The sequence below is a fragment of the Saccopteryx leptura genome, chromosome 3, assembly GCF_036850995.1.
Source record: "Saccopteryx leptura isolate mSacLep1 chromosome 3, mSacLep1_pri_phased_curated, whole genome shotgun sequence".
NCBI classification, from domain to species: Eukaryota; Metazoa; Chordata; class Mammalia; order Chiroptera; family Emballonuridae; genus Saccopteryx; species Saccopteryx leptura.
In genome coordinates, this window is record NC_089505.1 from 224,505,252 (window position 1) to 224,520,240 (window position 14,989).

A 14,989-nucleotide genomic window follows, 5' to 3' on the forward strand; every position below is an offset into this window, starting at 1 on the left:
CATATGTAAATACTATATAATTAAATAGAACAACTGGAGGATGCTTCTAGCACTCTACATAAGTGATAGCATTTATTTCCTTGGCATATTTTACTATTTATAATTTTACAAATCTTTTCTTAGATTGCCACAGCCTAAAAATAAACCCACAGGAGCCAGGGCCTTTGGAGAACGCTCTATAAGCATATTTTCTACACAACCAAAGGTAAGTAATCTGCTTTATCTGTGAAATGGGGCTTACAACCCTTTCTCTTTTATTACCAAATAGATATGCCAGGTAAATTAGATGATGTATGTAAAACTGTATTGGAAAATACAATGTCCTATGAAGAGTGTGGTTTTAGGGAACATTATTCTACAATTACTTGTGTTTCTAGTATCTGCCAGGCACTGTGATAGGTATAGAAAATAAAAAAGGAATTTGATGTGATCCTTGCCCTCCAGGAGCTTGGCCTGTAGACAGGAGGACCTACAGGGGGGAACAGGGAGAAGTACGCATTTCCTAGACCTAGGAAATGAGACCTGCAGTGGACTGTTAGTGAGAATTATACTGAAATGGTCCATCATCAGTCACTGCAGCAGATGAGTGTCACCGGTTTGGTGACCCACGATGTTCCTTTTTACAGCAGCTGTTGTGTCTAGCCCACACATAGCTTCCCCAACCCTGAGTGTCACCAAGCTGCACTTCTCTCCACTTAACCCCAGGCTGCCCTCTTCTGTGGTGCATCAGAGTGGCACTGAGAAGCTCTGCTGAAACCTGGCTTGTGGTTCTCACCCCACATTGGATTCTTTTGAATAAATTATCATCCAGCTCTCTAATGCTTCTGGCGAACTTTTTGACTTTTAAAAATTTTCCAAGTAATAGGCTGAATTTTAAAAATAGCAGCATCACTTCCTAGTTGCATTTTATTGAACTATTCAAGTATATGTGCTTTGACTAAAAAACCTGCAATGAATTATCCATATACCCTGGCCCTAAGCATAAGCTCTATGCTGTGTTCACCTGAAGATGCAATCAGCTAGCTTTTCCTGCAGTATTAGAAGAGATTTGGTGGAATTTATGAAGACTGCAGTATATATGAAAACCAGGGGTTGCTTTTTTTTTTTTTTTAATAATTTTATTTTTTTAATGGGGTGACATCAATAAATCAGGATACATATATTCAAAGATAACAAGTCCAGGTTATCTTGTCGTTCAATTATGTTGCATACCCACCACCCAAAGTCAGATTGTCCTCTGTCACCTTCTATCTTGTTTTCTTTGTGCCCCTCCCCACCCCCTTTCCCTCTCCCATTCCCTCCTCCCCACCCCTAACCACCACACTCTTATCAATGTCTCTTAGTTTCACTATTATGTCCCACCTACGTATGGAATAATACAGTTCCTGGTTTTTTCTGATTTACTTATTTCACTTCGTATCATGTTATCAAGATAGGGGTTGCATTTTAATGAGCAACGGAAGAGCTTTGGTCAAGTTTCTGTCTTTGTTATAGATTCTAAAACTTAACCTTTGCATTCTTGAAGAAATAGCTGATTCTTGGGCTGCAGCTAGAAAAATACAAATGAGCCTGGAGCATCTCACAGTGCCAGAAAGTAAGGAGTGCTTTTAGGAAAACGGTGGAGCACAGGAAAATGCAGGAGCCAACCCAAGCAGCCACTACCAAACCTGGGACAATGTGAATGAGAAAATAAGTAGAATAGGGTAGTATTAGATTTTAATCCAAGAAATAAATACTCATAGTGCTGTAAATAAAATGGGAGAGAAAGGACAAAGTATCCTTAAGAAGAACTCCCAAGTAAGGTAGAGGGAATGAGTGGCAATAGAAAATAGACATTGGAACCACAATAATAATTGCTGCACCAAGCACTGGTGAATATTAAAATTAGCTAGCAAAACTTGTCTCACCCAAATGATTGATTGTTGTGATTTTAACATTTGTTCACAAATTCTTTGATAATCCTGTATCGAGATGGTGGATCTTAGTTTACCTTCCTTTGACTGTAGGCTGGTCTTAGTGACTTGCTTCTAAAAAGTAGAATAGAGAAAGGGAAAAACTGTACCTGCAAGTGGTAAAGCTGGCAGACACCACCTTGCCACCTTGACCTAGTGATCAGTAAACCTCACCGGTGATAAGTTGTGTTGATGCCATGTATCCTCTAGCAGTGATCGGCAAACTCATTAGTCAACAGAGCCAAATATCAACAGTACAACGATTGGAATTTCTTTTGAGAGCCAAAATTTTTTTAACTTAAACTATAGAAGTAGGTACATTTCTTATCGAGGTAGCGCCCGCACGTGGTATTTTCTGGAAGAGCCATATTCAAGGGGCCAAAGAGCCGCATGTGGCTTGCAAGCCGTGGTTTGCCGACTACTGCTCTAATGTGATATAATAAGAAATGATGATTCACCCTGATATTCTTCCCAAAAATCTATAACCCCAGTCTAATTTATAGAGAAACATCAACTAGACCTAAATTGAAGGGACATTCTACACTGTACCTGATCAGTATTTAAAAGTATCAGTGTTTACTCAGAGATATACAAGAAAACACAGAAAGGCAATATAGGGAGATCAGAAAACAACTCAATGAACACAAAGAATATATTACCAAGGAAATTGAAACTATAAAAACAAATCAAACAGAAATGAAAAACTCAATTCACGAGCTGAAAAATGAGGTAACAAGCTTAGCTAGCAGAACAGCCCAGATTGAAGATAGGATTAGTGAAATAGAAGACAAACAACTTGAGGCACAACAGAGAGAAGAAGAAAGAGACTCAAAAATAATAAAAAATGAGAAAGCCCTACAGGAATTGTCTGACTCCATCAGAAAGAATAACATAAGAATAATAGGTATATCAGAGGGAGAAGAGAAAGAAAATGGAATGGAGAATATACTCAAACAAATAATAGACGAGAACTTCCCAAGCCTGTGGAAAGAACTAAAGCCTTAAATTCAAGAAGCAAACAGAACACCGAGTTTTCTTAACCCCAACAAACCCACTCCAAGGCACATCATAATAAAGATGACACAAACCAATGACAAAGAAAAAATTCTCAAGGCAGCCAGGGAAAAGAAGAGTACAACATATAAAGGAAGGCCTATTAGATTATCATCAGATTTCTCAGCAGAAACTCTACAAGCTAGAAGAGAGTGGACCCCAATATTTAAAGCCCTGAAAGAGAGGAACTTTCAGCCAAGAATACTATACCCATCAAAGCTATCCTTCAAGTATGAAGGAGATATAAAAACATTCACAAATACAGAAAAGATGAGAGAATTTATCAACAGAAAGCCCCCACTCCAGGAAATACTAAAGGGGATTTTCCAACCAGATTCAAAGAACAAAAGAAAACAACACCACAAGTAACAGCTCCACCAAGAACACAATAAAACCAAACTTAAACTGTGACAACAAAGGAAAAAAAGGGGGGAGAGAATGGAGATTAACAGTAGCAAAGGACGATGAAGTGCAGAAATACTTATAAGATAGGGTACTACAATGAATATGGTAGGTACCCTTTTCATTACTTAATGGTAACCACCCTAGAAAAAACCACCACAAAAACACTTGACTTAAAAAAGGTAGCAACAGAGGAAAGAAGTATGGAACACAAACAAACAGAAACAAATGATAGAAAAACAAAAGAGAAGAATCAAACTAGATACAAAACTAACAGAAAGCAATTTATAAAATGGCAGTAGGGAACCCACAAGTGTCAATAATTACACTAAATGTAAATGGATTAAACTTACCAATAAAAAGACACAGGGTAGCAGAATGGATTAAAAAAGAAAATCCAACTATATGCTGCCTACAAGAAACACATCTAAGCAACAAGGATAAAAACAAATTCAAAGTGAAAGGCTGGAAAGCAATACTCCAAGCAAACAACACCCAAAAAAAAGCAGGTGTAGCAATACTCATATCTAATAATGCTGACTACAAGACAGAAAAAGTACTCAGAGACAAAAATGGTCATTTCATAATGATTAAGGGGACACTGTATCAAGAAGACATAACAATCCTTAATATATATGCACCAAACCAAGGAGCACCAAAATATATAAGACAGCTACTTATTGACCTAAAAACAAAAACGGACAAAAATACAATCATACTTGGAGACCTCAATACTCCGCTGACGGCTCTAGATCGGTCACCCAAACAGAGAATCAATAAAGATATAGTGGCCTTAAACGAAATATTAGAACACCTGGATATGATAGACATCTACAGGACACTTCATCCCAAAGCAACAGAGTATACATTTTTCTCTAGTGTACATGGAACATTCTCAAGAATTGACCATATGTTGGGCCACAAAGACAATATCAGCAAATTTAGAAAAATTGAAATTGTACCAAGCATATTTTCTGATCATAAAGCCTTGAAACTACAATTCAACTGCAAAAAAGAGGGGGAAAAACCCACAAAAATGTGGAAACTAAACAACATACTTCTAAAAAATGAATGGGTCAAAGAAGAAATAAGCGCAGAGATCAAAAGATATATACAGACAAATGAAAATGAAAATACGACATATCAGAATCTCTGGGATGCAGCAAAAGCAGTAATAAGAGGAAAGTTCATATCACTTCAGGCCTATATGAACAAACAAGAGAGAGCCGAAGTAAACCACTTAACTTCACACCTTAAGGAACTAGAAAAAGAAGAACAAAGACAACCCAAAACCAGCCGAAGAAAGGAGATAATAAAAATCAGAGCAGAAATAAATGAAATCGAGAACAGAAAAACTATAGAAAAAATCAATAAAACAAGGAGCTGGTTCTTTGAAAAGATCAACAAAATTGACAAACCCTTGGCAAGACTCACCAAGGAAAAAAGGCACAGGACTCAAATAAATAAAATCCAAAATGAAAGAGGCGAGATCACCACAGACATCATAGATATACAAAGAATTATTGTAGAATACTATGAAAAACTATATGCCACCAAATACAACAATCTAGAAGAAATGGATAAATTCCTAGAACAATACAACCTTCCTAGACTGAGTCATGAAGAAGCAGAAAGCCTAAACAGACCAATCAGCAGGGAGGAAATAGAAAAAACTATTAAAAACCTACCCAAAAATAAAAGTCCAGGCCCAGACGGTTATACTAGTGAATTCTATCAAACATTCAAAGAAGACTTGGTTCCTATTCTACTCAAAGTCTTCCAAAAAATTGAAGAAGAAGCAATACTTCCAAACACATTTTATGAGGCCAACATAACCCTCATACCAAAACCTGGCAAGGATGGCACAAAGAAAGAAAACTACAGACCAATATCTCTAATGAATACAGATGCTAAAATTCTAAACAAAATACTGGCAAACCGAATACAAGAACATATTAAAAAAATAATACATCATGATCAAGTGGGATTCATCCCAGAATCTCAAGGATGGTTCAACATACGCAAAACGGTTAACGTAATACACCATATCAACAAAACAAAGAACAAAAACCACATGATCTTATCAATAGATGCAGAAAAGGCTTTTGATCAACAAACAAAACAACACAATTTTATGTTTAAGACTCTCAACAAAATGGGTATAGAAGGAAAATATCTCAACATGATAAAGGCCATATATGATAAACCATCAGCCAACATCCTATTAAACGGCATAAAACTGAGGACTTTCTACCTTAAATCAGGAACAAGACAGGGTTGTCCACTCTCTCTACTCTTATTTAACGTGGTGCTAGAAGTTCTGGCCAGAGCAATCAGACAAGACAAAGAAATAAAAGGCATCCATATCGGAAAAGAAGAAGTAAAGGTATCACTTTTTGCTGATGATATGATCCTATACATCGAAAACCCGAAGGACTCCACAAAAAGATTATTAGAAACAATAAACCAATACAGTAAGGTCGCAGGATACAAAATTAACATACAGAAGTCCATAGCCTTTCTCTATGCCAACAATGAAATATTAGAAAACGAACTCAAAAAAATAATCCCCTTCACGATTGCAACAAAAAAAATAAAATACCTAGGAATAAACATAACAAAGAATGTAAAGGACCTATATAATGAAAATTACAAAGCATTGTTAAGGGAAATCTAAAAAGATACAATGAGATGGAAAAATATTCCTTGTTCTTGGATAGGAAGAATAAATATAATCAAAATGGCCATATTACCCAAAGCAATATACAAATTTAATGCAATTCCCATCAAAATCCCTATGAGATTTTTTAAAGAAATGGAACAAAAAATCATCAGATTTATATGGAACTATAAAAAACCCCGAATAGCCAAAACAATCCTAAGGAAAAAGAATGAAGCTGGGGGCATTACAATACCTGACTTTAAACTATATTATAGGGCCACGATAATCAAAACAGCATGGTATTGGCAGAAAAATAGACACTCAGACCAATGGAACAGAATAGAAAGCCCAGAAATAAAACCACATATATATGGTCAAATAATCTTTGATAAAGGGGCCAACAACACACAATGGAGAAAAGAAAGCCTCTTCAACAAATGGTGTTGGGAAAACTGGAAAGCCACATGCAAAAGAATGAAACTCGACTACAGCCTGTCCCCGTGTACTAAAATTAATTCAAAATGGATCAAAGACCTAAATATAAGACCTGAAACAATAAAGTACATAGAAGAAGACATAGGTACTAAAATCATGGACCTGGGTTTTAAAGAACATTTTATGAACTTGACTCCAATGGCAAGAGAAGTGAAGGCAAAGATAAATGAATGGGACTACATCAGAATAAAAAGTTTTTGCTCAGCAAGAGAAACTGATATAAAAATAAACAGACAGCCAACTAAATGGGAAATGATATTTTCAAACAACAGCTCAGATAAGGGCCTAATATCCAAAATTTACAAAGAACTCATAAAACTCAACAACAAACAAACAAACAATCCAATAAAAAAATGGGAAGAGGACATGAATAGACACTTCTCCCAGGAAGAGATACAAATGGCCAACAGATATATGAAAAGATGCTCAGCTTCATTAGTTATTAGAGAAATGCAAATCAAAACTACAATGAGATACCACCTCACTCCTGTTAGATTAGCTATTATCAACAAGACGGGTAATAGCAAATGTTGGAGAGGCTGTGGAGAAAAAGGAACCCTCATTCACTGTTAGTGGGACTGTAAAGTAGTACAACCATTATGGAGGAAGTATGGTGGTTCCTCAAAAAACTGCAAATAGAACTACCTTATGACCCAGCAATCCCTCTACTGGGTATATACCCCAAAACCTCAGAAACATTGATACGTGAAGACACATGTAGCCCCATGTTCATTGCAGCACTGTTCACAGTGGCCAAGACATGGAAACAACCAAAAAGCCCTTCAATAGAAGACTGGATAAAGAAGATGTGGCACATATACACTATGGAATACTACTCAGCCATAAGAAATGATGACATCAGATCATTTACAGCAAAATGGTGGGATCTTGATAACATTATAAGGAGTGAAATAAGTAAATCAGAAAAAAACAAGAACTACTTGATTCCATACATTGGTGGAACATAAAAATGAGACTAAGAGACATGGACAAGAGTGTGGTGGTTACCAGGGGTGGGGGGAGGGAGGACAGGGGGAGAGTTAGGGGGAGGGGGAGGGGCACAGAGAACTAGATAGAGGGTGGCGAAGGACAATCTGACTTTGGGCGAGGGGTATGCAACATAATTTAATGACAAAATAACCTAGACATGTTTTCTTTGAATATATGTACCCTGATTTATTAATGTCATCCCATTACCATTAATAAAAATTTATTTAAAAAAAAAAAAAGTATCAGTGTGAGAAAAACTAAGAAAGGCCAGTAAACTGACACAGATTAGAGGGGGCTAAGGAGACATGACCACTAAACATAGCATGGCATCCTGGATTGGATCTGGAAGAAGAAAAAGGACGTGAGTAGGAAAATGAGGGAATCCAAATATACTGCTCACAAAAATTAGGAGATACAGTATTTCAAAATGAATGTGAAGTGATAAAATATCCCCTAATTTTTGTGAGTAGTATAATTTCTGTAGTCAATAGTATTGTTTAGTTTTCACAAATATACCAGGATTTTGTTTGTTTGTTTTTGTTTTTAATGTTTATTGATATTAGAGAGAGGAAGGTAGGGAGTGAAAGAGAGACAGGAACATTGATCTGTTCCTGTATGTACCCTGACTGGAGACCGAACCCGCAACCTCTGTGCTTTGATATGATGCTCTAACCAACTGAGCTACCCGGCCAGGGGACAAATATACCAGGGTTTTATGTTAATATTAGGAGTTTGATGATAGGTGTGTGAAAACTGTACTATATCTTTGAAATTCTTCTGTAAATCTAGACTTTTCAAATAAAATAAAAGTAAACATTGAAAAACAAAAATGTGACCCTTGTATGTAGAGTGACCCTACAGGGGTATGATAGGAAAGTCTAGTCCTGGGGAAAAGAACAGAACCACATCATCCTTGCCATGTGTCAACCAGTGTTACACCTGTTTCCTTTTTAATTCCTCATTTCTCTGAATCTTAAAAAATGTTAATGTGTTAAGTTTCTTGGATGACACAGGGAGATGGCTGCTTTTATTCAGTTCATCTTCTGTTGCAGGAAGTACCTCACGCTGAAGTGTTTTCAGATGACTCAACTGTATGGGGTGCCCGCTGCACCAAGACGCTGGCGCCCAGTCCTAAGAGCTCCGGAGACTTCACGTCTGCTGCCCAGCTCACGTCTGCTCCCTTCTGCACTCTTCCAGGGGACTTAGTGCATACTCTGGAAGATAAAGGTGTGGGTTTGTTTTATGTTTTATAACAGTCAAAAAGGCCACTACTGACAGGTTAAATTATTTGAATGCTGAAAATAATGAACATTTATATTTTCTAATTTGCTAAGAGTAGCGAATAGCAAGTTTTAGTTCTTGGTATTATTCTACAGATCTCATTACTTTATTTATTTATTTATTTATTTATTTATTTTTTTAGCTGTGTTCCAATCAATATTTTAATTTTTATTTATTTATTTATTTTTTTGGTGACAGAGACAGAGGGGCAGATAGGGACAGACAGACAGGAAGGGAGAGAGATGAGAAACATCAATTCTTTATTGCGGCTCCTTAGTTGTTCATTGATTGCTTTCTCATATGTGCCTTGACTGTGGGGCTACAGCAGACCGAGTGACCCCTTGCTCAAGCCAGTGACCTTGTGCTCAAGCTGGTGAGCTTTGCTCAAACCAGACGAGCCCACGCTCAAGCCGGCGACCTTGGGGTCTCGAACCTGGATCCTTCACATCCCAGTCCGACGCTTTATCCACTGCGCCACCGCCTAGTCAGGCCTAGTCAATATTTTTACAATGAAATTTTAGTTTCACATAATTTTAACCTATCTCAAAATATTAATTTTTCAGCTATTTAAATATGCAAAACCTTTCTTAGCTTTCGGGCTAGACAAAGATGAATGATAGGGCCAATTTGGCAGGCAGGTACTATACTGACCTCTGGGGGTTTTTCCATCTGGCTGAACTGCTCTCCCCAGCCACAGAAAGTCTTGTGTCCTCTCTGGGTTCCAAAATCACTGAGTAAACCCTTAAGGAATATTTCCTGAAATTCCTTACGTTTGTGTAGTGCTTTAAGGTAAAATACTTGTATCTATTATCTTTAAATCTTTGTAATAATAAGACTAGCCTGACCTGTGGTGGCCTCGACCTGAAATGCTGATGTTAGGGTTTGAAGTTCCAGGCTTGCCTGGTCAAGGCACACAGAAGAAGCAAGTTGATGTTTCCTGCAACCCCCTCCCCTTTCTCTAAAATCAATCAATACTTTTTTTTTTTTTTTTACAGAGACAGAGAGTGAGTCAGAGAGAGGGATAGACAGGGACAGACAGACAGGAACGGAGAGAGATGAGAAGCATCAATCATTAGTTTTTCATTGCACATTGCGACACCTTGGTTGTTCATTGATTGCTTTCTCATATGTGCCTTGACCGCGGGCCTTCAGCAGACCGAGTAGCCCCTTGCTGGAACCAGCGACATTGGGTCCAAGCTGGTGAGCTTTGCTCAAACCAAATGAGCCCGCGCTCAAGCTGGTGACCTCGGGGTCTCGAACCTGGGTCCTCTGCATCCCAGTCCGATGCTCTATCCACTGCGCCACCGCCCCGCAAGCTTGGTGGTGACGAGCGAGGACTTTCTCTGGGGCAGATCCTCTGGGGTGGGGATGTGGTCACCAGTCACCAGGTTCTTGTCTGGTCCTGCACTTGGCAGCTGCTTATTCTTCATCTTGGCTTTGGCCATGTTGTAGTCTCCTGAATCAAAGTATTTTTGCCCTTTCTGCAGTCTCTTCATGAGGAAGTCGGAGCCTCCAGGCTTTTGTCCTAGGCTTGGATATTTGTCCTTTAGCTTTGCCTCCCCAGCTCTCTCCGGGAGAATACCTTCTTTCTCCTGCGTGTCCTGCTTCTCCTTGCCGGTCTCCTCCGCAGGGTTCTCCTCTTCTTGTTTCTGGGACATGGTGGGACCGGGACTGTGGAGTGTAGGGGGACCAGGAAGTCAACCGGAGAAGGGAAGGGGGAGGGGAAATGGGGACAACCTGCTCTGCTTCTTCGGCTCCTGTCACTAGGGTTGCTCAGTCAAAATGGCCGATCTCATTACTTTAGAGACATAGCCAAGGACTAACTCAGAAAATTTTCTTAATTTTGAGTAATGTGACTCCAAGGGAGTAATGAGAAAACTCAAAAATGGTCTTATTACTCCCAAATGTAACACCTGTATATCTAAGATCTTTATATATCTGAATTGCACCTTAATGTATAACATTCTGACTGAGCATAGATAGGTTTTAAATACCAGCCCGCACTGTGAGATCTGGAACCACCCACATTTTTAATGACCGATGATCCACCAGCTGAACTCTTGTCAGGGCTGGCACTTTTTAAAGAGTAGCAGTTGTTTCCCAAAGCATGCGGTGAAAGACCTGCCATGGGACTTCACTCCCCTGGATGGAAGCATATTTGAGCCATAGACTTAAAAATGTTTAACTAAGAAGTTAATTTTTTTTCTTACAATATTAACAAATACAGTCTATTTCTTTTCTGAATTTTAAAGGAGAGTTCAGTTGAAACTTGGAAAATTCCCAAGTTTTATCACAAGTTTGCCACTTTAATAAAAAGTTTTTTCCACAAAAAAAAAAAGTTTTTTCTCTCAAAAAAACTAGTTTAGTCAAGAGCCTTTCAAAATAGTCAAAATTGGCTACACTTAGAGTATTTGCCACTTTGATTCTATAAATGGAAGCTAATGTTTAATATTAAAACCTATTAGCACCTATTTGGTGAGGCAATATTTGATAAAATTTAATCCATTATGATACTTGGTCATATATAGTATTAATGTCATTTGGTAAGTTTATTCTATATTTCTTCCCTATCTAGTCTGTTGATCAATAGTTTTTATGTTAAAGGAAGTAGTAACTATTACCAGGGAGTGAGCTTTCTTTCTTTTTCAATTTTTTTCAAATATTTTATTTATTGATTTGAGAGAGAGAGAGCAAGCAGCATCAACTTGTACTTGCTTCACTTTAGTTGTTCATTGATTGCTTCTCGTATGTGCCTTAACCAGGCAAGCCTGAGGTTTTGAACTGGCGACCTCGGCATTGCTGGTTGAAGCTCTATCCACTGTGCCTCCACAGGTCAGGCCTGAGCTTTCTGATACAAACTTAATACTGACTGAGGGAAGGACACCAAAAGCTCTGCTCTCCAGAAGCCTTGCTGCTTTTTATACTCCATGTCTGTGGTCAGGCTCTCCCAAAGCAGGATGTGGCCTGCCACCCATACCAGTAACCTCCCGTTGTTCAGTCTCCTGCCCACAGTGAATGTGCCCTCTCCTGGCCCTAATCTTTGAAAGGAGTGAAGTGATTTTCTCCCTATTTGAAAAATCTTACAGCACATTTTGCCATAGAACATTATTTAAAAATTGTAATGAAAGTCACTATAAAACTTGTGTACATACATGCACACATAATGTCTGCCTCTAATTTTATATGTTTTAGAAAATGTGGTAGCAGCACAGTGTATCCCTGGGACTTTGAATTCATGTGAAGAAAACGTGGAACCCTCAAAAGACAGAAAGTTCAGGTATTGTGAGCATGAGGTCCTGTCACTCCATTTTCATTCTGGCTTTGCTTTAGTTATAATAGAATTCCAATTCTTAACGGCTAATAGAGTTTTTATGGACTTGCAGCTTTAAGTAGGAAGGTCCTCTCTGTAGATAAATACAATGATCATTTTAAACATGGGGTGCATCAGGGCCTTGAGAGAAGCAGTGAGGTAGCAGAGAATTCCTGTGGTAGCAGTTTCTGTGCCTGACTTTCACTCATTTTGGGAGCAGAACTGCAAATACTAGCCAAAGATTCTGACATAGAAAGGCTTGCAGAACTGAGCAAACAGAAATCTTTCTCTAGACCCATTGGTATTGAGAAAAATCAATAACTTATTTTTTTCTGAAGTGAGAAGCGGGGAGGCAGAGAGACAGACTCCCGCATGCACCTGACCGGGATCCACCCAGCAAGCCCACCAGGGGCGATGCTCCGCCCATCTGGGGTGTTGCTCCATTGTAACTGAAGCCATTCCAGCACCTGAGGTGGAAGCAATATAGCCATCCTCAGTGCCCGGGCCAACTTTGCTCCATTGGAGCCTTGAGTGCAGGAGAGGAAGAGAGAGAGAGAGAAAGAAGAAGGAGAAGGGTGGAAAAGCAGATGGGCACTTCTTTTGTGTGCCCTGGCTGGGAAACAAACCCAATAACTTTCTTTTATGAGGAAGAAGATTCAGTTGTTTAAGCCTCTTAGGCATTTGTATAAAATGCAGACTTACTATGCATTAATGTTTTGCAGAATTAAAATTCCTACTTTTTTTTTTTTGACAGAGAAAGAGTCAGAGAGAGGGGCGTATAGGGACAGATAGGAAGGGAGAGAGATGAGAAGCATCAATTCTTCGTTGCAGCACCTTAGTTGTTCATTGATTGCTTTCTCATATGTGCCTTGACCAGGGGGTCTACAGCAGATCAAGTGACCCCTTGCTCAAGCCAGTGACTTCTCGGCTCAAGCCAGCGACTATGGGATCATGTTTATGATCCCACGCTCAAGCCATTGACCCTGTGCTCAAGCCTGATGAGCCCATGCACAAGCCAGGGACCTTGGGGTTTTGAACTTGGGTCCTCTGCATCGCAGTCCCATGCTCTATCTACTGCACACCACCTGGTCAGGCAAAATTCCAACATACTTGAATAGTCTTATAAATGTCATGGACACTGAAAGTAGCTACAGTCTTTGAGTATTTATTATATTCCAGAACAGTAGCTATGTTTTTCATGTACTATATTGTTTAATCTTTTTTAAGTGAAAGGAGGGGAGATAGTGAGACATACTATCTGGGGCATGTGCCCCAACCGGGATCCACCTGATAACCCCCATCTGAGGCTGAAGCTCGAATCAACCAACCTAATTTTAGCGCCTGATGCTGACACGCTCAGACTAACTGAGCCATCCTTAGTGCCCGGGGCCCATGCTCAAACCAATCAAGCCACTGGCTGTGGGAAAGGAGGGAGAGAAGGGGGAGAAGGTGGGAGAGGGAAGCAGATGATTACTTGTCTGGTGTGCCCTGCCCGACATTGAACCTAGGACATTCATACACCGGGCTAATGCTCTATCCACTGAGTCAACTGGCCAGGGCCTTAATTAATCTTACAGTAACTTTAGTTGTAGGAACTTCTACCATTATAGATGAGGAAACCAGGTCTAGAAGGCTAAATAAGTTACCTAAAGCCATACAGCTTCTAATTGGCAGTGTTGGAAATTATCTCTTATTTTAGAACCCTTGCTTTCACAACTAGGCTATACTGATTCTTGATATCTTTTTAAACTAAGACCCTAGTGAATAGTGGGGGGATAAAGGACATGAGCAGAATTTATAAAAGAACAATTAGTAAATAAACATGTGGGAAATAGTTAACTTATGAATAATACAATTAAGGCAAATTAAATAAATTTTGCCTTAATTTAAAATTCTCAGAATATTACCACAAGCCACCCTTGGCATAAGATTAACTTAGAAGTACATAGGACAGAGCCCTGGCTGATTGCTCAGTTAGTGGTTAGAGGGAGTGTTGTCCTAAAATGACAGGTTGCGGGTTTGATCGCTGGTCTGGGCAGATATGGGAAACAACCAATGAATACACAACTAAGTGGAAAAGAGCAAATATTTCCTTTCCCCCTCCCCTCTCTCTCTTCTACTCTCGGTCTCTGTAAAAAACCAATCAAAAAAAAAAAAAGAACTACGCCCTGGCCAGATAGTTTGGTTGAAGCGTCATCCTGGAGTGCAGGCATTGCCAGTTGGCTCCCCTGTCAGGGCACAAAGAGGAACAGCTCTATGTTCCTATCTCGCTGTCTTTCTTTGCCTCTCTCTAAGAAAAAATTACATAGGACAGATTCAAGCCTGACGCTACGGATTCCCAGGGCATATTTCTAATTCTCCCAATCTAGATACAATTACAAATGATTATTTTTTTTACTGTAATCAGTGGTGACAGAGATACAGTACTGTTACCTTTTCAGTGTTCATGGGGAAAGAGCTTAGAAAGGTAACCAAATATTTATGGAGTGGTAAAAAAAAGTTTTGTTAATCACGTATGTACACAAACTAATTTGGGCACTCATGTTGCTGGTAGCAATGTACATGGTTTGGAGACAACATTTTTCTGTGTTTGGCTACCCCTGTTATATGTTTTGTTGTAATATAAATTACTGGAAATACTTTCAATATCTCAGAACCATGGCATTTTTATATTCCATCATACATCCAGTGACTCAAATGGTGTACAGTCATTAAAATCCATGCTGGAACTGTGGAGAAACCAGCAGACACAACCTTTACCAAATGCATGGTGATATCATATAATGACAAGGGCACTTCACCTCTGATATTATACCCCAAAACCAATACTCACAGTCCAGTCAT

At 39.0% G+C, this 14,989-nt stretch overlaps 1 protein-coding gene and 1 pseudogene across 2 annotated transcripts in view; one reads left to right on the forward strand and one right to left on the reverse strand.

Annotated features, from left to right (window-relative positions):
* The window catches only part of BUB1 (BUB1 mitotic checkpoint serine/threonine kinase), a 70,275-nt gene that overhangs the window by 37,618 nt on the left and 17,668 nt on the right, over positions 1 to 14,989 (forward strand). For both annotated transcript variants that reach the window (XM_066377703.1, XM_066377704.1), the window contains exons 15-17: positions 124 to 205; positions 8,607 to 8,781; positions 12,028 to 12,112. In XM_066377703.1, coding sequence (XP_066233800.1) covers positions 124 to 205; positions 8,607 to 8,781; positions 12,028 to 12,112 — 342 coding nt within the window. The remainder of the gene's footprint in view (positions 1 to 123; positions 206 to 8,606; positions 8,782 to 12,027; positions 12,113 to 14,989) is intronic.
* LOC136397376 (alpha-endosulfine pseudogene) lies at positions 10,125 to 10,613 on the reverse strand (annotated as a pseudogene).